We start from the raw sequence: 27,239 nt of genomic DNA, 5'->3' as shown, positions 1-27,239 counted from the left end.
TCCCTGGTGGCCTAGCAGTTAAGGATCTGGTGTTTTCACTGCTGTGGGGCAGGTTTGATCTCTGGCCCAGGAACTTCCACATGCCATGGGTGTGGCCAAAAAAAGGCAAGGTGATGTTGATAAAAAGAGCAATGAAATAGACCAGAAATAGACCTAAATATAGTCAACTGATTTTTGATAAAGGAGCAAAGGTAATACGGTGGAGTAAAAAAGTGTCTTGTCAACACATGGTGCTAGAATAAGAAGACATCCTACATGCAAAAACAAATGCAAATGAAAAAACAAACAAATAAAAAACCAAATGCAAAAACAAACATCAATAACAAAACAATTCTAGGCACAGAACTTATATCTTTTATAAATATTACTTCAAAATGGAAACTAAACATAGGAGAAAACCTAAAATGATTGTAAGTTTGGTGATGTCTTTTTAGAGAAAAAACCCAAAGACACAATCTGTGAGAGGAAGAATTGATAAGCTAAACTAACTAGAGAGAGAGAGAACCAATAAATTTATAAACAAAAGAGGTGATATTACAACTGACACTACCCAAATACAAATGATCATAAGAGACTACTAACAAAGATTATATATCAACAAATTAAACAACCTAGAGGAAATGGATAAATTTCTAGAAACCTAAAACTTATCAACACTGAATCATGAAGAAATAGAAAATCTGAACAACCAACTACCAACAAGGTGATTGAGACAGTAATAAAAAATTGTCAATAGAAAAAAGTCCAGCCAAATGGCTTCACTGGTGAATTCTACCAAACATTTAAAGAATTAATACCAATCTTCCTCAAAGTATTCCAAAACACAGAAGAGAAGGGGACACTTCCAAACTCATTTTATGAGGGCAGCACTACTCAGATACCAAAACCAGACAAGGACATCACAAGGACAGATAATTACAGGCCAATATCCAATCAATAGTGATGCACAAATCCTCAACAAAATATTAGCAAACCAAATTCAACAATACATTAAAAAGATCACACACCATAACTGATACTGTGATTTACAATAAGAAATATATATTTGACCTTCAACCCATTCCTGGCATAGAGTTCCTAAAATCCTTGGGATTTCCTAAGTGAAGAGAAGTATCAAGGTATCTCTTGCTGTGATAGTGAGATGACTTTTGGACTTCACCTAAGGATGGGGACTGGTTGCCAAGAGAACAAACCATGTGACTAAAGGGCTGGAATTTTCAGTCTCACCCCAAGGACCTCCAAGGAGAGAAAAATATGGAGGTCGAATCACTTGCCAACAGCCAATGGTTTAATCAATCATGCCTATGAATGAAGTCTCCCTTAAAATCCAAAGTTTGGTGTCTGGAGAGCTTCTGGGTTGGTAAATATGTGGAAATCAGGGGAGAGTGGTATGCCTGCAGAGAGCAAGAAAGCTCTGCACCCTTTTCTCATACCTTGCGCTATGCATCTCTACCATATGGCTCTTCCTGAATTATATCTTTTTATAATAAACCAGTAGTCTAGTAAGTAAAATGGTTCTCTGCATTTCTGTAAACCATTCTAGCAAATTAAATCAAACCCAAGGAGGGAGTTGTGGGAACCTCCAATTTATCAGTTAGAAGCATAGGCAACAACCTGGGCTTGTAAATGCATCTGAAGTAGAAGGTAGTCTTGTACAACTGAGCCCTTTTCTTGTGCAATCCAGTGCTATCTTTGATAATAACAGAATTGAATTGAATTCTCAACCTGCTAGTGTCAGAGAACTGGTCATTGGTGTGGGGAAACACCTCCCCCCCCAAGTACACACACAATGGATGTCCTAGCCAGAGCAATTAGGCAAGAAAGAGAAATAAATAAGGCATTCAAATCTGAAAGTAGGAAGTAAAATTGCCTCTATTTGCACATGACAAGAGAAACACACACACACACACACACACACACACACACACACACACAAACATACACATACACACCCTAAATACTTCACCAGAAAACTGTTACAACTAATAAACAAATTCAGCAAAGTTGTAGGATACAAAATCAATATGAAAATCAATTTTGCATTTCTATACATTAACAATAAACTACCTAAAAAAGAAATTAAGAAAACAATGACATTTATAATTGCATCAAAAAGTATAAAATACCTAGGAACAAATTTAACCAACGAGGCTAAGGATCTTTTCACTGACGACCATGACTTTGAGGAAAGAAACTGAAGGCAACACAAATAAATGGAAATGTATCCTGTCCTCACAGATGAGAAGAATTAATATTGTTAAGATGTCCATACTACTCAAAGCAATCTACAGATTCAATGCAACCCCTATCAAAATTCTAATGTTATTTTTCACAAAACAGAAAAAACAATCCTAAAATGTGTATGGAACCACAGTCCCAATTAACCAAAGCAATCTTGAGAAAAAACAGGCTGAAGGCATCATAATCTGATTTCAAACTATATTATAAAGCTATGGTAATCAAAACACCATGGCATTGGTATATAAAAACATATAGATCAGAACAGAATAGCGAGCCCAGAAATAAACCCACCCATATATGGATCAACTAAGTTACAACAAAGGGGTCAAGTATATAAAATGCTTCAATAAGTGATACTGGGAAAACTGAACAGCCACATGCAAAAATTGAAACTTGACTCCTATCTTAAGCCAAACACAAAAATCAACTCAAAATGGGTTATGGAATTGAATGTTAAGACCTAAAACATAAAAATCCTAGAGGAAAATATAGGGGACAAGAATGACATTAGTCTTGGCAATGATTTTTTGATTTGACACCAAAAGCAAAAATAAATAAGTGGGACTATATCAAACTAAAAAGCTTTTCTACTGCAAAAAGCTTCTACACAGTCAACCACATGAAAAGGTACTTAGAATGGGAGAAAATATTTGCAAATCATATGTCTGATAAGGGGTTAACATCTAAAACATATAAATAACTCCTAACTCAATAGAAAAAAAATCTGATTAGAATTTTTCCCAAGAAGATATGCAAATACCCAACAGGTACATGAAAAAGCACTCAATATCACTAATCAATCACCAGGGAAATGCAAATTAAAATCACACTTATTAGAATGGTTATCATGAAAAAGATAAAACAAGTGTTGGTGAGAATGCAAAGAAAAGGGAACCCTTGTGCACAATTGGTGGGAATGCAAACTGGTGCAGCTACTACTGAAAACAGTACAGAGGCTACTCAAAAAATTAAAATTAAGACCACCACAGGATCCAGCAATCCCACTTCTGGGTATATATCCAAAGGAATGGAAAACAGCATATCAGAAAGATATCTACACTCATATTTATTGCAGTATATTCACCATAGCTAAGATATGAAAACAACCTAACTGTCTATCAACAGATGAATGAGCAAAGAAGACATTATACATACACACACATACACACACATACACAATGCGCTATTATTCAGTCATGAGAAAGGAAATCCTCGGTTGTGACAACAGGGAGGGAATTATATTAAGTGAAATAAACTGGAAAGAAAAACACAAATATGATATCGCTTTATGTAGAATCTAAAAAAGCTGAACTCAGAGAAACAGAGACTGGAATGATGGTTACCAGAGACTGGGGAGTAGGGGAGATGGGAGGATGTTAATCAAAAAGAAAAGTACAAACTTCTAGTTATAAGAGGAGTAAGGGCTGGGGATCTAATAATGTACAGCATGGTGATTATAGTTAATAACACTGTATTACATATTTGAAAGTTGCTAAGAGAGGAGCTCTTAAATGCTTTCACCACAAAAACCAGAAATGGTAACCATGTGATGTGAAGGAAGTGACTACACTGCTGTGGTAGTCGTTTTGCCATATAAAAGCATACCAAATTAACTCACGGTACATCTTAAACTTATACAGTGTTATATGTCACACATCTCAATAAAGCGAAGAAAAAAATAAACGCCAATAAAATAAATAAAAATTCTGATATTTTCTTTTGTGTCAACATGGAAACATAACAAGCAGGCCATTTTGATCTTATTTTGCAATAATATTAAAAATTTTTAAAACTTCTAGATTTTATCTAAATTACTATCTATATTTTAAAATTACATAAATATAACATATTTTTAGATTTATTTTAGACTTTAATATCTTATTCAAAAATAAAATTTACTTATAAAAAATGGATCATTGACTTTACAGAGGAAAATTCAAAGACTTCTCTTCTCACACTTGTTTCATTGGGAAAGGATGAAAACAAAACATCAGAGATTTCTCTGACTCGGGAGAGTGAGACGTCTACTCCAAAGCAATGGGCTAAACTGTGAAGGAAAAACAAATGTGAGGAGAGTTTTTTCTCCCTTGGCTTTACTCAGGTTAATAATTGACCTAATTGTGTCTTACTTAATAAAAGATGTTTTAAGATATTATCATAGTGCTAATTAATTGTAGCATCAACGTGAGATCATTTGTTCAGTCTAAACAAAAAGGAATTAAATAATTCAAATAAGTATGTGATAAATTAGCATTTCATGAACAGAACTGTACTTCTGCCTTAAAATTGAATCTCTAGATGTGGCTGGACTAGCTGTGTTGCTTGTATTCATCTGGTATCAGCACCAATGAAGGACAGGAGTTCTTTTCAGTGAACTTGGCAATACACACATGTATTTCTGTACACGTGTGTAACAGGGCTGAATAACAATTTCGAATCTCCCAGTTTTCCTGGAGCAACTGCGTTGACATTTGCACTTGTGGTGTAAAAGCAATAATGAGTAAACTGTGGTGCCTAGCACACATCGAAGCAGGGGCAGCAGTCACTGTGTTCTTTACCACTACATATGCACGGTGAAAACACTGCCAGTTTCACATAAAAATGCATTGATGAAAAATATTAATATAAAATATTAATTTTATTAACTTTTACTCTCGAGGATACTTTCAATTAAAAAAGAATCCCTGTGTCACGTAAAGGAAAGTATGCATAAAGCATTTCTGCTACAAACCAAAAAAACAATGATTGTTTAGAGAAAAAGCACTTGTGCAACTCGCTGAGCTGCAAGACCAACTAGCTACTTTTTTTCCCCCTCTTGGAAATTTACTTGAAAAAATGACTGGCAGACAAACAATGGTTATTCAGGCTTGAGCATCTGGTACATACTCTCTCAAAAATTAGTGAAGTGACCCTAGCACCTCAAGGAAAACAACTTGACAATATTTGTAACCAACAGTAAATGTGAGTTTTAAAGCAGAAATGAAACACTTTGAAATCTGTTTTCAGTAATGTGAGTTTTATGGCTTCCCAACACTTAAAGACATTTCTAATGAGATTGGTGATGGATGAATGCAAATTTTGATAATATCAAATGAAATATGCAAATGTTTGGAAGATCTGCATAACTTAATGAACCAATATTTTCCAAATAAATTATGCATGAAGCTACAAAATAAGATCCATTAAAAGTGCAAGATAGACCAATGGGTTTTAATGTAATAGTATGAAAAGCTCACTGATATAATTTCAGACTTCACAATGCAACTAACCTTTAAAAACCACCATTTTAAATTTTTGCTGAGGTGTCTACATAGAATATCCACAATGATCTGAGATGGCTATTAAAATAGTCCTTGCTTTTCCAAGTACATTTCTATGTGAGGCTGGATTTTCTTAATATCTCAACAAAAACAACATATTGCACCAGACTGAATACAGAAACATGCATGAGAACTCAGCTGTTGTCTTCTAGGTCAGACAACAAAGAGATGAACGTGAAAACAAATATCGAAAAAGTAAAACAAGCAAAAATGTGAAAACAATACTACTCTTGGAAAAGGTCATTGTTTTTCATTAAAAAATATGCTATTCGTATTAGCATATAATCAATTTATTATTATTTTTGAATCAAGTGACAAATATTTTTAAAACTTTGGTTTTAATTTCAAATATAGTACATACTAATAGAACTCACCCTTTTTAAAAAGTTCATTGAAGAGTAGTTCCCGTCATGGCTCAGCGGTTAACGAATCTGACTAAGAACAATGAGGGTGAGGGTTCCATCCCTGGCCTTGCTCAGTGGGTTAAGGATCTGGCGTTGCCGTGAGCTGTGGTGTAGGTTGCAGATGTGGCTTGGATCCTGTGTTGCTGGGGCTCTGGTGTAGGCTGGTGGCTACAGCTCCGATTGGACCCCTAGCCTGGGAACCTCCATATGCCCCAGAAGCAGCCCAAGAAATGGCAAAAGGACAAAAAATAAATAAAATAAAATAAAATAAAATAAAATAAAATAAAATAAAATAAAATAAAATAAAATAAAATAAAATAAAAAAGTTCATTGAGATCCTCAATAATTTTTTTTTTTTCTTTTTAGGGCCACACCTGCGGCATATGGAGGTTCCCAGGCTAGGGGTCGAATCGGAGCTACGGCTGCACACCAGAGTCACAGCAACACAGGATCCGAGGTGCATCTATGACCTACATCACAGCTCATGGCAATGCCAGATCCTTAACCCACTGAGCAAGGCCAGGGATTGAACCCGAAATCTCATGGGTCCTATGGGTCCTAGTCAGATTCATTTCCACTGTGCCGTGATGGGAACTCCGAGATCCTCAAAAAATTTTTAAAATGTAAAGTGGTATTGAAACTAAAACATTTGCAAACTGCATTTCCAACATACAGAATAAAGTACTGCCCAAGGAAAAACAAAATTGGATGATAAGGTAAATGGTCATCACTTACAGCAAAAAGGCCTCATTTACAGCATCAAAGAACTCAGGACAGAGCACTTCTTGAGGTTCATGTCCATGGTAGGTGAGTAGAGCCTCCACCAGTGGTTCGAATTCAGGCAGAGTAACAAGTGGGACACAGACTCGTGACAGAGACGTTATTCGTTCAGGAGCCATTCTATGGAATCAATAAAATGAGAATTAATGACCTAAATCTTAGAGCCACATGTAGTTCAAGGCACAGAAAATCTTCATGCTGAAAAGCTTCATGACAGGTCATTTGCTTTACCTGAACACACTTCTCTTACACAGTTCTCAAGGAAGAAACCTTATAGCTGCAATTCCCATTTTAATATTACCTACTGTCAGGACTGTGGCTTAACTATCTACAGGTCCCTCCAGCTTACCCTTGCCCCAAAGAGAATCTCAATTCCTTCCCCAGATGTTCTCTTCCCTAGGGCTCCCTGTCTCATCTGCTCAAGCCCAAATCCTTGAAGCCCATCCCAGGTGCCTCCTTTTCTCTCCTGTCCCTCATCTGCCAGCAGCTAACACCATCAATTCATCTAACTACTTCTCTATACATCCATCACTACCCACTAATCCACCATAACCTCCAGCCTGGGTTACTGCAGGAGCCTCTTAACTTTCTCCCTGCTTCTGACCTCACCCCCACTGTTTATCATCAGAATAGTTCCAGCAACCCTTTAAAACTTCATATCGCGTCCCTTGTCTGCTCAAAGCTTTGTAATGATTTCCCACCTCACAGAGAGAACACGTCGAATCTTAAATTAGTCGCCCAGGACTTCCAGGTGGGCCCTCTCCTGTTCCTCTGGCTTCATCTCCTTCCACTCTTACCCTGCTCTGGCCTTACTGGCCTCCAACTACTCCAAATAAAGTCCTATTGTTGTTCTGTCTGGCACACATGGTTAACTCCTTCACGTCCTATAGGTCTCAACTCAAATGGTGCTTTACGTGAGGGAGTTCCTTGACCACACACCCACATACACACGTACTGACCAATACGGTAGCAATCAGTCACACACAACAATTTAAACTGGAATGAAATGAAATTTAAATTCCGTTCCTCAGTTGCGCCAGGCACACAGCAAGAGTTCCAACAGCTACATGAGGCTAGCGACTTAATGTACTGGACAGTACAAATTCACAGGACTTGTCCATGACTGCAAAAATTTCCACTGGACAGCAGAGCTGAACGTAGCAAATGTCTGGAATCTCACTGTTCTTATCTCTTACCCTGTTTTACCTTTCTTCAGAGTAATTTTCATCACCTGACCTATAATGTATTTGCTTATTTTTTGTTCATGGTCTTTTTCTTCCTGCTGGCATATCAGCTCTATAAGGGCTGGCACTTTTTCCTGTTCTGCTCACTCTCCCATTCCTAGTACATAGGAACAACTCCTTAGTTATAGCTCAAGAAACAGATATTAAATGAATAAATGGGAGTTCCCACAGTGGCGTAGCAGAAACAAATCTGACTAGGAACCATGAGGTTGCAGGTTTGATCCCTGGCCTCACTTAGGGGGTTAAGGATCCAGTGTTGCAGTGAGCTGTGGGTAGGTCGCAGGCGTGGCTTGGATCTGGCGTTGCTGTGGCTGTGGTGTAGGCTGGTGGCTATAGCTCCGATTAGACCCCTAGCCTGGGGACCTCCATATGCCACGGGTACGGCCCTAAAAAGACAAATAAAGATAAAAAAAAAAAAAAAGAAGAAGAAATGAACGACTAGAGATCAAGAAAATGAAAGTTTGGGGTGTACGCTATTAAATCTTTCTCCAGGTATTTTCACATATAATCATCAATCTAGAAATGTAGTCTTTTTTTTTGTGAAACAAAATGAAACCACAGTACAGAACACAGAGATGTCACTCATTTTTAAAAAAATGTGCTGCCTGTAACAACATCTCCATTTATACGATTTAGGCTGTATTTAGTTTTTCACTATTAAATACCATAGCAGTGGTATCTTTGTACCTGTTTGTGCCCCAATGTGAATATATGCAGGTTGAATTGCTTTCCAAAAGATTACTAGCTTATTTTTCTACTCCTGCCAGTGATATTATTCTATTTTGTGTCTTACTAATCTGGACAAAATTATCTCACTGCTTTCATTTGCATTTTCCTGACATCCTCTAAGAGTGAATATTTATGTTTGCTACCCACTTATATTTCCTCTTCAGTGAATTTGATTTTAAATTGATGTGTATGTGTCCTATTCATTCATTTAATAAATATTTTTGAACCCTTACTATATAGTCAAGGCTGTTGGCAGGGATAGAGATAAAAAAGCCAAGACAAGGCTTAGGAATGGCAGAAGAAAATGTCAAAGATATCCAGTGCCAGGCTGAAAGAACACTGAGGGGTAAAGGAGGGCAGGAATTTACCAAGGGAGGCATTTGAACAGAGATCTAAAGGAAGGGTATGAACAAACCACATAGGTATCTGGGAGAAAAATGTCACACAGGCAGATGCAAAGCAAAGGCAGAGACCTGGAGTATCCCAGTATAAGATGAGGCTGAGGTGGCAAGACCACAGTGAATGTGGGATGGGAGGCGGAAGTCACACTTTGGAAGACCGTTGTTGTAAGGACCTGGGATATCCCCCATCCCCCTTTTTAAACATATTATTTATTTTTATCAAACATATAGATACAACCACCTTAAACAGACAAATAGCTCTTCAAAGTTCACGAAAAACGGTAGCTTTTGAAAGAGGATTCCCACTCCCGTTTTCTGAGCTCAGAGACAACCACTTTCAAGCCTAACTCATTCTTGTGATATCAGCACGTTGTTTTCCCTTGGTTTAATGACTATTATTTGGCTCACCGATCCCCCTCCCCCGCCTTTTTTGGACTATTAGTGTAACCCCAAACTCCCACCCAAGTATGTAACCTCCTTGCAATATATTCAAATATATCTGCTAGTCTATCATTTTCACCTTTGTAAAGAAATTTCTCCTAGAACCTTCTGACCCGTTCCAATCTTTTTACAAGGGACTAGCCAAGGGGCTGCTATACTGCAATAGTCTAACAAGTATCTTGTTGGCTGCCAGGTACCCTGCTACTCCTTGAATCTGCCCCCCAAGTAACCCTTAGTTTTTGCAGTAATCTCTCTTACAAACCTTTTGGGCTGTGGTATTTGCCTTAAAAAAAAAAAAAAATTCCACTACTGGAGTTCCTGTCGTGGCTCAGTGGTAATGAACCTGACAAGTATCCCTGAGGACTTGGGATTGATCCCTGGCCTCAGTCAGTGAGTTAAGGATCAGGTGTTGCCCTGAGCTGTGGTGTAGGTCACAGATGCGGCTTGGATGTTGCTGTGGCTGTGGTGTAGGCCAGCAGCTGCAGCTCAGATTCAACCCCTAGCCTGGGAACTTCCATATGCCGCGGGTATGGCCCTAAAAAAGAAAAACAAAACATTCCACTGCAAACCATTTTAAGTCTTTCTCATAGTTTGCTGGTCATCAAAAGCCCTTCTTCCTTTACAGCATTATAGATTTACTTGTTAAAAATGCCCCTGTCACTTCTAAAAGCTGAGAGTATAAAGGGAATGCGAGGACATGAGGGTGCTTAGCCCATTACCTGATTTAGTTTTTTACATTGCATTTTCATCTGACTCTCCCAGTTACAGAGTTGCTTATGAGAGTTGCTATTCCTCGTAAGTCTTGCGCTTTAATCTTCAGGATCCATCCAAGTTCTCTGCAACAGGGCCATTCAAAGTACGGTCCTTAGAATCAGTAGCATCAGCATCCTCGGGAGTGAGGCCAAGGAAATTGTTTACATTTTTCCCAGAGGATTCTTAGGCACACTAAAGTTGGAGAAATACTGCTCTTCACTTTAACAGCAGTCCTCAGAACTAGATATCCAGCTCTAGTGATAGTCTGAATACCTTACGGAAACATGACAGAATTGTATTTAAGGTTTACATTTTTATTGATTAATTCCTATAAATCATTAATTTAGTTGTATTATTTTCTTGATAATCAATGGTGAAGTTCTCCTAAGTTCTAAATGAACTACACAATGACTTCGTTTATGTATGAAGAGCTTGTCTTTCCCTTTCAAAGATGCACCCTTTCTAAAGCTTGTTTCTTATTCTTTACTGCTTCCCTAAGTGATTGAGGTCTTCTCAGACAGCATTTATTTTCCACAGGGCTCTAACATCTCTCTCTGACTCACCATCCAGGTAGTTTTAGACCTAAAGTTAACTCATATATCTTTGAGTCCATCATCTAAGTTGTTAACGAAAAGACATATTTAGCTTGAGTTGTAAAATACCTTAAATTTTTGGAATATACAAGCCAAGTGGGTAGGACAGGAAAGGGAAAAGTTGTGTTTGCATCTGATATAGAATGTTTTTGTATGTTTTGCACAGAATCTAGCAGAATATTTTGCATAGAGCAAGGGCTCTATGAAGGTTTGCCAAACCGAAAAATATGCCTAAGAATTGCATGCACTCATACTAAATCCAGAACTCTGAAATACAAGGGGAAGGAGATGGCGATCTTGCCCTCCATTGCTTTAACTCACCAGTCCTCCTCTCTAAAGGACCTGTAAGGGTAACTTTTCTCATTATGGTAAAAGAGAGGAGAAGAGTCAGAGACTATCACTGGTGACTGGGTGGGTGGAAAAGATGACCTTAGCACCAAAGGCATTTATCAAGCACTGAAGCTTATGGGCTGCGTGCACATTGTATCTCCCAATTAGGCTGAAAAAAATCCAGGATAATTATCCTGCAAAATCCTCGAGTTTCATGAAAATTGAGGTAGCTCTTGGTTCTACCAAAGTGCAGGCAGACCAAATGATAATCCTCTGAAAGGCTTCAAAGTGCTCGCAGTTTCCCTCTTTTGGCCAAAGCTTGCCAGAATGTGCAGATTCAACTTCAACTGGAGTTATGCAATATTTTCCAGACTGGATTACACTAAGCATTAGGTGTTGACTGATTGCCAGAGCAGCACTTGCAAATGATTTTTGCACAAGAATTCAACTGCAGAAGGCTCAGGGTAACGATATACTGCTGGAGACATTCTTCCCATGTGGTTGTAGTGAAGTTTCCACACCATCTGCAGCAAACCATAGAACTACAAGATAAACTGATGATGCTCAGAAAGTCCAGAATGTTGCTCCTTCTAGACAGTTTGTAGCAAAGAGCAAGAGAGATTTTAAACATTCTGTCACTGAATTGTTGATTTTACTTGGTGGCGAGTGAAACTCTATTTAAAGCACTCTGACAAGACCATTTATCAGGCCTCTAGAAATAACGTAAAAGAAAATCAAACAGATTTTCCTGTTTTTTCCTTTTGTTCCACTAACCATTTATGTGTTCAAGTTATGAGGTTAATTTATATATTTTCTATGAGGCTTTTGAATCTTTTGAAATCAACTTTAAACATTCAAGTGGTGAAAGAAAAAAATGTAGAGACCATCTATTAAAAAAAAAAAAAACCACAGAGAAAAGCAGCATAGCATTGTTTATAAGGGACTTAAGTCTGAGACTCTTTTGGCTGTTTGAACATTTGAAGTCATGCTAGCACAAGGAAAGTAATGACAAAACCCAAGTTTCATAAATAGTAGGAATAACTGGATTCAAGTGTATCAGAAAGTAGTTCGCCCACAATACTGTATTCAAAGTCAACTTTATTTTTAATTCTTAAAAATGTACAGATAACTTCAGATATATAGTAGGAAAAACTTACATATTTTTATGATACATACTTTAATTATTATAATAACTTATGACAGCAACAACTATAAAGGCTCCAGCATGTTTGGCAGCTCTTGCAAATGTTACCATGATGCCATTCCACTAACTGGTTTCATGAAATCAGTTTCTACTCAAGACAAGATAACACACATGGTTGAATTTATAATTCACTAGAGAACTGTAGTCTTAGAGTTATGAGCTTCATTTAGGCTTTTAGGAACCCAGGTTCTTTTATGGATAGAGAACAGAACTTAATGGTTTTAGGTCTTAAAAGTAGGATTTTTCAAGGCTCATAAAGAGACTCAAAAAGTATGTTGGGTATCAGATTCCATTTTATTATTATTATTATTTGCTTTTTAGGGCTGCACCCGCAGCACATGGAAGTTCCCAAGCTAGGGGTTGAATTGGAGCTATAGTTGCCAGCCTATGCCACAGCCACAAGCAACACAGGATCTGAGCCATGTCGGCGACCTACACCACACCTCACAACAACACTGGATCCCCAACCCACTGAGCAAGGCCAAGGATTGAACCTACATCCACATAGATACGAGTCGGATTCATTTCTGTTGTGCCACAGCAGAAACTTCCCGGAGGCAAAGACTGATAAATTACAAGAAACACTGAACAAAGAAATAGAAGATTTAAGGATTATGCAACAGAGATGAAAAATACAATAACTGAAATAAAAAATTCAACAGAAGCAACAACAGCAGAATACAGGAGGCAGAAGAATGAATAAGCAAGGTGGAGTACAGACTAGTGGAAATCACTGATGTGGAACAGAAAAGAGAAAAAATATTGAAAATAAATAAAGACAGTCTAAGGGAACTCTGGGACAACGTTAAATGCACCAATATCTGCATTATAGGGGTGCCAGAAAGAGAAGAGAGAGAGAAAGGGCCGGAGAAAATATTTCAAGAGATAAAATATTTGAAGCTGAAAACTTCCCTAGCATGGAAAGGAATCATTCACTCAAATCCAGGAAGCACAATGAATACCATATAAAATAAACCCAAGGAGGAACACCCTGAGTCACATATTAATCAAACTGACCAACATTAAAGACAAAGAGAAAATGCTGAAAGCAGCTAGGGCAAAGACACAAATAACAAACAAGGGAACCCTGATAAGGTTATTGGCAAATTTTTCAGCAGAAACTCTGCAGGCCAGAAGAGAGTGGCATGACATACTTAAAGTGATGAAAGGAAAAAACCTCCAACCAAGATTATTCTACCCAGCAAGGCTCTCATTCAGATTTGAAGAAGAAATCAAAAGCTTTACAGACAAGCAAAGGGTAAGAGAACTCAGCACCAATAAACCAGCTTTATAACAAATACTAAAGGAATTTCTCTAGGTGGAAAAGAAAAGGCCACAGCTAGAAACAAAAATATTACAAATGACAAGGCTCACAGGTAAGGCATACATCCAGTAAAGGTAGGAAATCATCCACACACAAATAGACTACCAAAACAGGAATTGTGAGGAGAGGAGAGTACCAATGCAGGAGATACACTTGCATTTAAGTGACCAACAACTTAAAACAATTTCATATATATATACTACTATATCAAAACTTCATCTGCATACAATGATAGTTTTATCTCTTCTCTTCCTATTTGGATGCCTTTTATTTCTTTTGTTTGTCTAATCGCTGTGGCTAGGACTTCCAAAACTCTGTTGAATAGCAGTGGTGAGAGTGGGCATCCCTGTCTTGTTCCAGATTTGAGTGAGAAGGCTTTCAGTTTTTCCCCATTGAGTATTATATTTGCTGTGGGTTTATCATAAATGGCTTTGATTATATTCAGGAATGTTCCCTCTATACCCACTTTGGTGAGGGTCTTGATCATGAATGGATGTTGGACTTTGTCAAATGCTTTTTCTGCATCTATTGAGATGATCATATGATTTTTGACTTTTTTTTTGTTAATGTGGTGTATGATGTTGATTGATTTGCGTATGTTGAACCATCCTTGTGAACCTGGGATGAACCCTACCTGGTCATGGTGTATGATCTTTTTGATATGTTGTTGGATTCGGTTGGCTAAAAATTTGCTGAGAAGTTTTGCATCTATATTCATCAATGATATTGGCTGATAGTTTTCTTTTTTGGTGGTATTGCTGTCTGGTTTTGGAATTAGGGTGATGGTGGCATCACAGAATGTCTCTGGGAGTGTTCCTTCTTCTTCAACCTTTTGAAAGAGTTTAGGGAGGATGGGCACCAGTTCCTCTTTATATGTTTGATAGAATTCACCTGTGAAGCCATCTGGTCCTGGACTTTTATTTGTAGGGAGTGTTTTTATGACATCTTCAATTTCATTTCTAGTGATCGGTCTGTTCAGTTGGTCTGTTTCTTCTTGATTCAGTTTTGGCAGGCTGTAAGATTCTAGAAAATTGTCCATTTCTTCCAGATTGTCAAATTTGTTGGCATATAGTTGTTCATAGTATTCTCTTATGGTTTTTTGTATTTCTGCTGTATCCGTTGTGATTTCTCCTTTTTCATTTATAATTTTGTTTACTTGGGTTCTTTCTTTCCTCTTTTTAGTGAGTCTGGCCAGGGGTTTGTCAATTTTGTTTACCTTTTCAAAGAACAAGCTCTTGGTCTTATTAATTTTCTCTATTGGTTTTTGAATCTCTATTTTATTGATTTCTTCTTTGATCTTTATAATTTCCTTCCTCCTGCTGACTTTAGATCTTTTTTGTTCTTCTTTTTCTAATTTGTTCAGGTGGAGGGTTAAGTTGTCAATTTGGGATCTTTCTTCTTTTTTGAGAAAGGCCTGTATTGCTATAAATTTCCCTCTGAGCACTGCTGCACTAAAATAAACTCAAAATGGCTGAAAGACTTAAATATACGACAGGACACCATCAAACTCCTAGAAGAAAACATAGGCAAAACCCTCTCTGACATCAACATCATGAATATTTTCTCAGGTCCGTCTCCCAAAGCAATAGAAATTAGAGCAAAAATAAACCCATGGGACCTCATCAAACTGAAAAGCTTTTGCACAGCAAAGAAAACCAAAAAGAAAACAAAAAGACAACTTTCAGAATGGGAGAAAATAGTTTCAAATGATGCAACTGACAAGGGCTTAATCTCTAGAATATATAAGCAGCTTATACAACTCAACAGCAAAAAAGCCAATCCCCCAATGGAAAAATGGGCAAAAGACCTGAATAGACATTTCTCCAAAGAAGATATACAGATGGCCAGCAAACACATGAAAAAATGCTTAACATCTTTGATTATAATAGAAATGCAAATCAAAACTACCATGAGATACCACCTCACACCAGTCAGAATGGCCATCATTAGTAAGTCCACAAATAACAAGTGCTGGAGGGGGTGTGGAGAAAAGGGAACCCTCCTGCACTGCTGGTGGGAATGTAAACTGATACAGCCACTATGGAGAACAGTTTGGAGATACCTTAGAAATCTATACATAGAACTTCCATATGACCCCACAATCCCACTCTTGGGCATCTATCCGGACAAAACTCTACTTAAAAGAGACACATGCACCTGCATGTTCATTGCAGCACTATTCATAATAGCCAGGACATGGAAACAACCCAAATGTCCATCGACAGATGATTGGATTCGGAAGAGGTGGTATATATACACAATGGAATACTATTCAGCCATAAAAAAGAATGACATAATGCCATTTGCAGCAACATGGATGGAACTAGAAAATCTCATACTGAGCAAAATGAGCCAGAAAGACAAAGACAAGTACCATATGCTATCACTTATAACTGGAATCTAATATCCAGCACAAATGAACATCTCCACAGAAAAGAAAATCATGGACTTGGAAAACACACTTGTGGCCGCCTGATGGGAGAGGGAGGGAGTGGGAGGGATCGGGAGCTTGGGGTTATCAGACACAACTTAGAATAGATTTATAAGGAGATTCTGTTGAGTAGCATTGAGAACTATGTCTAGATACTCACGTTGCAACAGAACAAAGGGTGGGGGAAAAATGTAATGTATACATGTAAGGATAACTTGATCCCCTTGCTGTACAGTGGGGAAAAAAAAATCTTCAGGGTAACTGCAAACCAGAAATCTACAACTGACAGACACACCAATAAGAAAAATAAATTCAAATACAACACTAAAGACAGTCATTAAACGACAAGAGAACAAGAGAAGAAGGGAAGAAAAAAGAGCAAAGAAAACAAATCCAGAACAGTTAATAAAATGGCAATAAGAACATACATATCAATAATTACCTTAAATGAAAATGGACTAAATGTCCCAACCAAAAGACACAGACTGGCTGAATGGATACAAAAACAAGACCCATATATATATATATGCTGTCTTCAAGAGACCCACTTCAGTTCTAGGGACACATGCAAATTGAAAGTGAGAGGATGGAAGAAAATATTCCATGAAAACAGGAATCAAAATAAAGCTGGAGTAGCAACATTCATATCAGACAAAATAGACCTTAAAATGAAGACTATTTTAAGAGACAAGGAAAGACATTACCTAATGATCAAAGGATCAATCCAAGAAGAAGATATAACATTGTTAAATATTTATGCACCCAACATAGGATCACCACAATATATAAGGCAACTGTTAACAATCTTAAAAGGAGAAATCAACAATAACACAATAATGCTGGGGGACTTTAACACCCCACTTACAGCAACGGACAGATCATCCAGACAGAAAATCAACAAGGAAACACAGGCCTTAAATGACACATTGGATGAGATGATATTTATGGAACTTTCCATCCAAAAGCAGCAGAATACACATTGTTCTCAAGTGCACATGGAATATTTTCTAAAATTGACCACATTCTGGGCCACAAATCAATCCTTGGTAAATTTAAGAAAATTTAAATCATATCAAGCATCTTTTCTGACCACAACACTATACCATTGGCAATCAACAACAAGAAAAAAACTGCAAAAAACACAAACACATGAAGACGAAACAACATGCTACTAAACAACCAATGGATCACTGAAGAATCAAAGGGGAAATTAAAAAATACCTAAAAGCAAATGACAACAAAGACACAACAATCCAAAAACCTATGGGATGCAGCAAAAGCAGTTATAAGAGGGAAGTTTATAGCAATCAAGCCTACCTCAGGAAACAAGAAAAAGCTCAAATAAACAACCTAACTTTACATGGAAAGCAGCTGGAGAGAGAACAGACAAGACCCAAAGTTAGCAGAAGGAAAGAACTCAAAAAGATCAGAGCAGACATATGAAACAGAAATGAAGAAAACCATAGAAAAAAATCAATGAAACTAAAAGCTGGTTCTCTGAAAAGATTAACAAAATTGATAAACCCTTAGCTGGACTCATCAAGAAAAAAAGAGAGAGGAATCAAGTCAATAAAATTAGAAATGAAAAAGGAGAAGTAACAGCAGATATCAGAGAAATACAAAGGACTTAGCTGGACTCATCAAGAAAAAAAGAGAGAGGAATCAAGTCAATAAAATTAGAAATGAAAAAGGAGAAGTAACAGCAGATATCAGAGAAATACAAAGGATCATAAGAGATTATTACAAGTCAACTATATGCCAATAAAATGGACAAATTCTTAGAAAAATACAATCTTCCAAGACTAAACCAATATGAAATAGACAAGATGAATGGACCAATCACAAGTACCGAAATTGAAACTGTGATTAAAAGACTTCCAACAAACAAAACTCCAGGACCAGATAGCTTCACAGGTGAATTCTATCAAACATTTAGAAAAGAGCTAACTAACACCTAACCCTTTGAAATTATTCCAAAAAATTACAGAGGAAGGAATACTCCCAAACTCATTCTATGAGGCCACCATCACCCTGATACCAAGAGCAGACAAAGATACAACAAAAAAAGAAAATTACAGGCCGATTTCACTGATTAACATAGATGCACAAATCATCAACAAAATACTAGCAAGCTGAATCCAACAATACATTAAAAGGACTGTATACCATGATCAAGTGGAATTTATCCCAGAGATACAAGGAATTTTCAATATCTGCAAATAAGTGTGATACACCACACTAACAAACTGAAGAATTCCAAACCATATGATCCTCTCAATAGATGCATGCAGAAAAAGCCTTTGACAAAATACAACACCCATTTCTGATTAAAACAGACAAAAAACCCCTCCAAAAAGTGGGCACAGAGGGAACCTACCTCAACATAATAAAGGCCATATATGACAAACCCAGAGCTAACACCATTCTCAATGGTGAAAAGCTGAAAGAATTCCCACTGAGATCAGGAAGAAGACAAAGATGTCTGCTCTTGCCACTACTATTCAACATAGTTTTGGAAGTCCTAGTCTAGTCACAGCATCAGAAAAGAAAAAGAAATAAATGGAATCCAAATTGAAAAGGAAGAAGTAAAACTATCATTGTTGGCAGATGACATGACATTATATCCCTAAAATCCTAAAGACCATATCAGAAAACTTTTAGAGCTCATCAATGAATTTGGATACAAAATTAATACACAGAAATCGACGGCATTTCTATATACTAACAACGAAAGATCAGAAAGAGAAATTAGGGAAGCAATCCCGTTTACCATCACATCAAAAAGAATAAAATACACCTACCTAAAGAGACAAAAGATCTGTACTCTGAAAACTATAAGACACTGACAAAAGAAATCAAAGATGACATAAACAGATGGAAAGATATACCATGATCTTGGAATGGAAGAATAACTATATTGCCCAAGACAATCTACAGATTCAATGCAATCCCTATCAAATTACCAAGGACATTTTTGACAGAACTCGAACAAAATATTCTGACGTTTGTTTGGAAGCACAAAATACCCAGAATAGCCAGAGACATCCTAAAAAAGAAAAATGGAGCTGGAGGAATCAGGCTCCCTGGTTTCAGAGTATACTACAAAGCTACAGTCATCAAATCTATATAATACTGGCACAAAGACAAAAATATAGATCAGGAACAGGACAGAAAGCCTAGGATTAAACCCATGCACCTACAGTCAACTCATCTATGACAAAGGAGGCAAGAATATACAATGGAGAAAAGAGAGTCCCTTCAATAATTGGTGCTGGGAAAACTTGATGGCTACATGTAAAAGAATGAAATTAGAACATTTCCTAACACCATACCAAAAATAAACTCAAAATGGATTAAAGACCTAGATATAGGACCACTTACTATAAATCTCTTAGAAGAAAACATAGGCTGAACACTCTCTGACATAAACCACAGCAACATCTTCTCAGATCCATCTCTTAGAGTATTGACAATAAAAACAAAAATAAACAAATGGGACCTAATTAAACTGAAAAGTTTTTTTTTTTTTTTTTTGTCTTTTGTCTCTTTTGTTGTTGTTGTTGTTGTTATTGTTGCTATTTCTTGGGCCGCTCCCGCGGCATATGGAGGTTCCCAGGCTAGGGGTCCAATCGGAGATGTAGCCACCAGCCTATGCCAGAGCCACAGCAATGCGGGATCCGAGCCGCGTCTGCAACCTACACCACAGCTCACGGCAACGCCGGATTGTTAACCCACTGAGCAAGGGCAGGGATCAAACCAGCAACCTCATGGTTCCTAGTCGGATTCGTTAACCACTGCGCCACGACGGGAACTCCTGAAAAGTTTTTGCATAGCAAAGGAAACCCTAAACAAGGAGTTCCTGTAGTGGTGCAGTGGTTAACGAAACCTACTAGGAACCATGAGGTTGCGGGTTCGGTCCCTGTCCTTGCTCAGTGGGTTAACGATCTGTGTTGCCATGAGCTGTGGTGTAGGTTGCAGACGCGGCTCGGACCCCGAGTTGCTGTGGCTCTGGCATAGGCTGGTGGCTACATCTCCGATTGGACTCCTAGCCTGGGAGCCTCCATATGCTGCGGGAGCAGCCCAAGAAATAGCAAAAAGACAAAAAACAAAACAAAAAACAAACAAAAAACAAACAAACCCTAAACAAAACGAAACGAACCCACAGAATGGGAGAAAATATTTGCAAATGAAGTGACTGACAAGGGATTAATTTCCAAAATTTATAATCACCTTCTGTAGCTCAATACCAAAAAATCAAACAACCCCATTAAAACTGGGCAGAAGATCTAAACAGACAATTCTCTAAAGAAGACATACAGATGGCCAAAAAAACACATGAAATGCAAATCGAAACAACTATGAGGCACCACCTTACACTGGCCAGAATGGCGGTCATCAAAAAGTCTACGAACAATAAATGCTGGAAAGGGTGTGAAGAAAAGGGAACCTTATTACACTGTGGGTAGGGATGAAAATTGGTACAACCACTATACAAAACAATATGGAGGTTCCTCAAAAAACTAAAAATAGAATTACCATTTAATTCAGGAATCCCACTCCTAGGCATCTACCCAGAGCAAACCATGACTTCAAAAGATACCTGTACTCCATGTTCACTGAGCACTATTCACAATACCAAAGACATGGAAACAACCTAAATGTCCACTGACAGAAGAGTGGATAATGAAGATGTGGTACATATACACAATGGAATACTACTCAGCCATAAAAAGGAAACAAATAATGGCATTTGTAGCAACATGGATGGACTTAGAAATTATTATGCGAAGTGAAGTTAGTCAGACAGTAAGACACCACCGTCATATGCTATTGCTTATATGTGGAATCTAAAAAAAAAAAAAAGGATATAATGAACCTCTTTCCAGAACAGATACCTACTCACAGACTTTGAAAAATCTATGGTTTCCAAAGGAGATGGGTTGGGAGGTTGGGGGGATGGACTGGGGGTTCGGGATGGAAATGCTATAAAATTGGGTTGTGATGACCACTGTACAACTATAAAGGTAATGAAATTCATTGAGTTAAAAAAATGAAAGTTAAAAGTAAAATAAAATAAAGAATTTTACTAATTAAATCACAGATTTGCCTTGACTAAGAATGCCCTAAACTATTAACTAAATTAATCACCATTTTATCTTTGCTGCTACTGCCAGCTGGGGTACCAGCATGGATATCCTTCAGTGGACTCTGTGTCCTGCACCAGGGAATTTGCCCGTATTTTTTGTTTTTTGTGTCTTTTTTTTTTTATGTTTCATAATTTTTTTTAAAAATTTTTTTATTTTCCCACTGTACAGCAAGGGGGTCAGGTTATCCTTACATGTATACATTACAATTACATTTTCCCCCCCACCCTTTGTTCTGTTGCAACATGAGTATCTAAACAAAGTTCTCAATGCTATTGTGTTTTTTGTTTTTTAAAAAATCCTTCATGAAGAAACAGTCATGAATTCAGAAATGAACCCACCTCACAAAATGGCCCAATCTAACACAAATGGAAGTTTCTCAGCTATAAAGAAAGGCTCCTCTAATATTTCTCAGCATGCTCTCCTGACTGTGGTCAGCAGAGTTTAAACACTTTTCTGGACTGCTGTCTTCTCCCGTCTAAGAGCGAGAAAGTGAAAAGTACAAATAACTCTGAGAAAAAAGTCTTAAGGGACCAGTGTAATTGAGTAGAGTGTAAAAATATGTAAATAAAAGGAAAACTACTATAGAGAAAAATACATATTAAGCAATCTAAGGCTGATTAAAGGCTTTTTTTTTTTATATGAACTGCACCTGCTATTTTGGAAACAAGACCTTAAGGCAGTAAATAATTTATTATTAATATTACCTTTTCGTTTTCTTTATTTTACTAGGTAACACTGCATTTAGGGTTTTTCAGTCTTTTTTTTTTTTTTTTTCATTTTTGGCCACCCTGCAGCATATGGAGCTCCTGGGCCAGGGACCTAAGTCACAGCTGTGGCAACACTCACTGGATCCCAACCCATCGTGCCAGGCTGGGAATCAAACCCGTGTCCCAGCACTCCTAAGATGCCACCAATCCCAATGTGTCACATCAGGAACTCCCTGCATTTAGTTTTTAAAAGTCTAATTATAAAATACTTTATGAGGTATGGAAAAACATATCTATTAAATATCAAATGTGTACCCACTGTCCAGATTTTATAATGCTAACATTTTATTAATACTTATATTCGATGTCTTAAAGAAATAAAATGCTTCATTTATAGTTTAAACACTTGTCTCCTCCTTCAGGAGTTAGCACTCCCCTTAAGTGATTTAGATCCTTTCTATTTAGTTTTAACACTTTTACTTTATATTTGAGTATTGTTTTGAAATTTTATACAAGTAATGATGTAAGATATTTTTGTGACTTCCCTGTTATTCTCTTCCATGGGGTCTACATGTCTGTCTTTATGCCAATATAAAACTGTTTTGATGAATGTAATTTTGAATTATGTTTTGAAATCAGGAACTAGGAGGCCTCTGGCTTTGTTTTACTTTTCAAGATTATCTGAGTTATTTGGGTTTCTTTGAAATTCTATATGAATTTTAGGATTTTTTTATATTTCTGCAAAAGAAAAATGCCATTTGGATTTTGACAGAATTGCATCACATCTATAGCCTGCTTTGGGTTGTATGGTATTTTAACAGTAGTAAGTCATCTAATACATGAACACAGGATTTTCCATTTATTTGTGTCGCATTTAATTTCTTTCACCAATGTTTTATAGTTTGCAGTGTACATGTCTTTCACCTCCATAATTAAGTTCATTCTTAATTATTTTGTTCTTTTTGATGCTACTGTAAATGGGTTTTTTTAAAAAAAATTGTTAGTGTATAGAAACACAACTGTTTTTTTTTTTTTTTTTTTTTTTTGGTATTTTTGTCTCTTCTATGGCCACACCTGTGGCATATGGAGAGTCCCAGGCTAGAGGTCTAATCAGAGCTGTATTGCTGGCCTACACCAGAGCCACAGCAAAGTAGGATCCGAGCCACGTCTGCGACCTACACCACAGTCCACAGCAATGCCGGATCCTTAACCCTCTGAGCAGGGCCAGGGATCGAACTCGCAACCTCATGGTTCCTAGTCAGATTTGTTAACCACTGAGCCACAATGGGAACTCCCACAACTGATTTTTGAGTGTTTATTCTGTGCTCTGTAATTTTGCTGAATTTGTCTTTTAGTTCTGTTTTCCTATTTCAGAGTTTTCTGCATATAAGATCATATCATCTATAAACACAGATTTCACTTCTTCCTTTTAAACTTGCATGGCTTTTCTTTCTTTCTCTTGACTGACTACTCTGGCTAAGACTTCCACTCCTATGTTGAAAAGAACTGGTGAGACAGTATCTTTTGCTCTGTTTCTGACCTGCAAAAGAGAGCTTACAGTATTTCACCACTGAGTATGACATTAGCTGTGGGGCCTTCATATGTGGACTTTATTATGTTGAGGTAGTTTCCTAGTTTAATGAATTTTTTTGAATAAAAAATTAATTATTCTTGTTCATTTTTTTGGCTGCACCTGCAGCATGTGGAAGTTCCTGGGCCAGGGATTGAGCCGGTGTCACAGTAGTGGCCCACACCACAGGAGTGACAATGCTGGACCCTTAACCCACTGAGCCACCAGGTAACTCCTGTTGAATGTTTTCATCATGAAAGGGTGTTGAATTTTATCAGTTTTCTGTATCAACTGAAATTATCATGTGGTTTTGTCAATAATTCTGTTAATATGGTGTATTACATTGATTGATTTTCATATGTTGAACCATCCCTGCATGCTAGGAATAAATCTCACTTAGTCATGGTGCACAATCTTTTAAATGTGTTGTGGAGTTTATTTTGCTGGTATTTTGTTGAGGATTTTTGCATCAATATTCATCAGGAACATTGTTCTTAATTTTCTTTTTTTGTAGTATTGTTGATTTTGGTATCAGGGTATCACTGTCCTCATAAAGTGAGTTTTGTAGCAATCCCTTCTCTTCAAATTTTTGAAAGAGTTTGAGAAGGACTGGTGTTAATTCTTTATATTATTCAGTAGAATTACCCAGTCAGGTTATCTGGTCCTAGGCTTGTCTTTGTTGGAGGTTTTTGATTACTGATTCTACCTCAGTACTAGTTATAGATCTGTTCAGATTTTTAAATTCTTAATTCTGTCTTAGCAGGTTGTATATTTATAAAAATTTATTCATTTCTTGTAGGTTGTTCAATTTGTTGGTATATAAATGTTCATAGTCTGCCTTAGGATTCTTACCATTTTTTGGCATCAGTTGTAATATCTTCTTTCATTTCCGATATTTGAGTCTTCTGTTTTTGCTAACAGATGTGGGTTAGCTAAGGGTCTATTAATTTGTTGACCTTTTAAAAAACTCCTTAGTTTCTTTGATTGTTTTTCTATTCTCTAGTTTATTGCTATTACAATCTTTACTTTTTTCATTTTTTCCATAATTTTGGGTTTAGTTTGTTCTTTTTCTAGTTTGTTGAGGCATTAAGTTAGGTTGTTGACTTGAGATTTCTCTTTTAATGAAGGCATTTACCTCTTAGTACTACCTTTCCTGCATCCTGTTATTTTTGGTATATTCCATTTTTGTTTTCATTTGTCTCAATATATTTTCTAATTTCCCTTGTGATTTTTTCCTTGACCCATTAATTGTTCAACAGTATATTATTCAATGTGCACATAATTGTGAATTTTCCAGTCTTCCTCCTATTATTGATTTTTAGTTTCATAACGTCATGGTTAGAAAAGATATTTGGTATAATTTCAATCTTAAATTTGTTAGGACTTGTTTTGTGGCCTATGTGATCTATCTTGGAGAATTTCTACATGTGCTTGAGAAGAACATGCATTCTGCTCTTCTGGGTGTTCTATATATAACTATAATGTCCAATTCATCTATGATTTTTTCAAGTTGTCTGTTTCCTTATTGATCTTTGGTATAGTTGATCTATACATTATTCAAAGTGGGTACTGAAATCTCCTATTATTATTGTGCTACTTTCTATTTCTTCCTTTAATCAAAATTTGCTTCATATACTTTTGTGCTCTGCTGTTAGGCACATACAAATATAATGTTACATCTTCCTGGAGAATTGATCCTTTTATCATTATATAATGTCCTTCTTTGTCTCCTGTAACAGTTTTTGACTTAAAGTATACTTTGTCTAATATAAGCATGGCAACCCCTGCTCTCCTGTGGTTACCATTTAGATGGAATATCTTTTGCAACCCTTTGATTTTCAGCTTATATATGAATGAGTCTCCTGTAACAGCATATAGTTGGATATAGTTTTTAATCCATTTAGTCTCTTTTTAATTCATTTATGTCACTTTTGATTAATCTATTTACATTTGAAGTAATTACTGATAAAGAAGAACTTACTATTGTCCTTTCATTGTTTTCTGTATGTCTTATAGTTATTCTGTCCCTCTTTTTCTCACTTGCTACTTCTGTTTCATTGAGATATTTTTAGTAGTGATATGCTTTGATTCTGATCTTATTTTCATTTGTACAGGAAATATATACTTTGCATAACTTAGTGATTCACAATTTTTAAAGGTTATACTCTATTTATATTACTCCAATAGTTATTATAAAATATTGGCTATATTATCTGTGTTACACAATGTATCCTTGTAGCTTATTTATTTTATATATAATAGCTTGTACCTCTAAATCCTCTAGCCCTATCTTGCCTCTCCCTACTTCCTTTTCCTCACTGGTAACTACTAGTTTGTTCTCTGTATCTCTATGTCTGTTTTCTTTTTGTTATATTAACTTGATTGTTTTCTTTTTTAGATTTCACATATAAGTGATATCATACAATATTTGTATTTCTCTGTCTGACTTAAATCACTTAGCATAATACCTGGTCCATTTATGTTGTTGCAAATGGCAAAATTTCATTTTTAATGGCTGAATAGTATCCCATTTAAAAGAGCCACCAGTCCCTCCCATCAGGAAGCCTTCAGCAAGCCCCCATACCAACTTCAGCCACGAGGGGAGCAGACACCAGAAGCAAGAGAGGCTACAATGCTATTGCCTGCGAAAAGGACACCATGCCAGAAACCTATAAAAATGAAAAGACAGAGAACTATAACTCATATAAGGGAGAAAGAAAACTCCCCAGAAAAACAGCTAAGTGATCTAGAGATTCTCAGCCTCCAGGAAAAAGACTATAGACTGTTGATGCTGAAGATGATGCAAGACTTTGGAAATAAACTGGAAGCAAAGATGGATAATTTACAGTTAACACTGAACAAAGAAATACAAGATTAAAACTTAAGCAAGTAGAGATGCAAAATACAATAACTGAGATAAAAAATTCATTAGAAGCAACCAACAGCAGAATACAGGAGAAGAATGAATAAGAGAGGTGGAGGACAGATTAATGGAAATCATGGATGCAGAACAGAAAAGAGAAAAAAGATTGAAAACAAATGAGGAGAGTCTCAGAGAACTCTGGGACAACGTTAAATGCATAAACATCTGTATTACAGGGGTGCTAGAAGGAGAAGAGAGAGAGAGAGAAAGGGACAGAAAAAATATTCAAAGAGATAATAGCTAAAAACTTCCCTAACATGGGAAAGGAACCACTCACTCGAAATCCAGGAAGTGCAACAAGTACCATATAAAATAAACCAAAGGAGGAATATTCCGAGACACATATTAATCAAATTGACCAAAATTAAACACAAAGAGAAAATATTGAAAGCAGCTAGGGAAAAGAAACAAATAACATACAAGAGAACCCGGTTAAGGTTATTGGCAGAAACTCTGCAGTCCAGAAGGGAATGGCATGATATACTTAATGTGATGAAAGGAAAAAACCTCCAACCAAGATTACTCTACCCAGCAAGGCTCTCATTCAGATTTGAAGGAGAAATCAACAGCTTTACAGATAAGCAAAAGCTAAGAGAAATCAGCAAGAGAAAACCTGCTTTACAACAAATACTAAAGAAACTATTCTAGGCAGAAAAGAAAAGGCCACAACCAGAAACAAAAATATCACAAATGACAA

The 27,239-nt window shown here is 36.8% G+C and overlaps 1 protein-coding gene across 29 annotated transcripts in view; it reads right to left on the bottom strand.

Annotated features, from left to right (window-relative positions):
* Nucleotides 1–27,239, bottom strand: part of FANCC (FA complementation group C) — a 264,288-nt gene that overhangs the window by 55,652 nt on the left and 181,397 nt on the right. For 26 of the 29 annotated variants that reach the window (XR_014817681.1, XR_014817688.1, XR_014817687.1 and 23 more), the window contains one exon: nt 6,701–6,865. Coding sequence is in view for 9 of the 29 variants with exons in the window: in XM_084979743.1 (XP_084835869.1) it covers nt 6,701–6,865 (165 nt within the window). In the remaining 20 variants the exon portion in view is untranslated. Of the gene's footprint in view, nt 1–6,700; nt 6,866–10,279; nt 10,587–27,239 lie in introns of all 29 variants that reach the window. The other 3 variants (XM_084979748.1, XM_084979749.1, XR_014817692.1) reach the window with 2 other exon arrangements.

This window comes from Sus scrofa, chromosome 10 (assembly GCF_054392235.1).
Source record: "Sus scrofa isolate SSC_HxYL_T2T_F1_AM1 chromosome 10, Sscrofa_HxYL_maternal_Yorkshire_Landrace_v2.0, whole genome shotgun sequence".
Classification (NCBI taxonomy): Eukaryota; Metazoa; Chordata; class Mammalia; order Artiodactyla; family Suidae; genus Sus; species Sus scrofa.
This window is presented reverse-complemented; position numbering and strand designations above follow the sequence as displayed.